Raw genomic sequence first — 1,169 nt, forward strand, 5'->3', positions numbered from 1 at the left:
GGTCCATAGTTCATGTAGCAATCTATGTATTTTGCCATTGATTTATTGTTTCTTTTTTTCTTCTCTTGTAAAAAGATATGGTGTCATCAACACCTAAATTAAAGAGTGTGTCACTTTTCAAATTGACAAGGTTCTAACAAAAATCTCAGGTAAAACCTTTGAAATAATATGAATTTAGATGAATTAGCTAAGAATATGATGTCTGGTGGAAGAGGTTTTGCAATTCATGCAAAATCCATCTTCAAATTCCATGTTTCTTGAAAATACTAATCATGGTACATTGTGTAACAAGAGTAGTACTGTTGATGAAATGTGCAGAGAAAACCATAATCAAAAAATTATAAAGCATTACTCTCTTGAGCCACAACTGAGTAGTACTCTTGGTCATGAGACTAGTCTTGAGGATTTTTTGATAAGTGCTAATGTCATTAAAAATGGGAATAGGTTTGATAATCAGCCATTAATGGAGCCTAAATTCCATCAGCAGATCAATGATATGATCATGCCAATGCCTATCCAATTTTATTCAGATATTGATTTTGAGAATCATCAGTCTATGAATGTTGTTAATAAGAAGATAACAAATATGGCAATGACAACAACATCGAATGATAGTCATTTAAGTGGCGAAAGGAAGAGGACTTTCACGGATGAGAAGATGGAGAAAAGTATTGAAAGGAGGCAGAGAAGGATGATCAAGAATAGGGAATCAGCTGCTAGGTCAAGAGCAAAGAAACAGGTAGAGAAGTGAATTTCTAGCGAGTTTATTCACATTATTCTTGAATATTCTGTCTGTGTGAGCTTTGATCATATTGCCAGTCCCAAGTCCGAATAAAAGAAGAGGATTGTGGCCTGGTAGGTTGACAACCAACGTAAAACTTTTACTGATCAATTTATAATATTGTCATTAGTGACTTATTTTTTCTTGAATAATGACCTACTTAATCTTCTCGTATCTTCCTTTTGGAATTCTAGGCTTGCACAAAACAATTGGAGCAAGAGGTGTTAGAGTTGACTAGTTGAGGAACACTAACAATTGGCTGAAAAAGCAAAAGGTGAAACACTCAAATTTTCTCAGAGTTTACCCGTTTATTTGTTAAAAAACTAGTGTTTTTAGGTACAAAAAAATATGGAATTGAATATTTAGTTTAACGTTTTGTGCTTAACTT

General features: G+C 33.4%; 1 protein-coding gene across 1 annotated transcript; it reads left to right on the plus strand.

Moving 5' to 3' along the window:
- The first annotated feature begins 226 nt into the window (after positions 1–226).
- LOC104226631 (ABSCISIC ACID-INSENSITIVE 5-like protein 2) lies at positions 227–751 on the plus strand. Its single transcript, XM_009778663.2, has one exon. The coding sequence runs from the start codon at positions 227–229 to the stop codon at positions 749–751; it is 525 nt and encodes a 174-aa protein (XP_009776965.2).
- The last annotated feature ends 418 nt before the right edge of the window (positions 752–1,169 follow it).

This window comes from Nicotiana sylvestris, chromosome 4 (genome assembly GCF_000393655.2).
Source record: "Nicotiana sylvestris chromosome 4, ASM39365v2, whole genome shotgun sequence".
In the NCBI taxonomy this organism is placed as follows: Eukaryota; Viridiplantae; Streptophyta; class Magnoliopsida; order Solanales; family Solanaceae; genus Nicotiana; species Nicotiana sylvestris.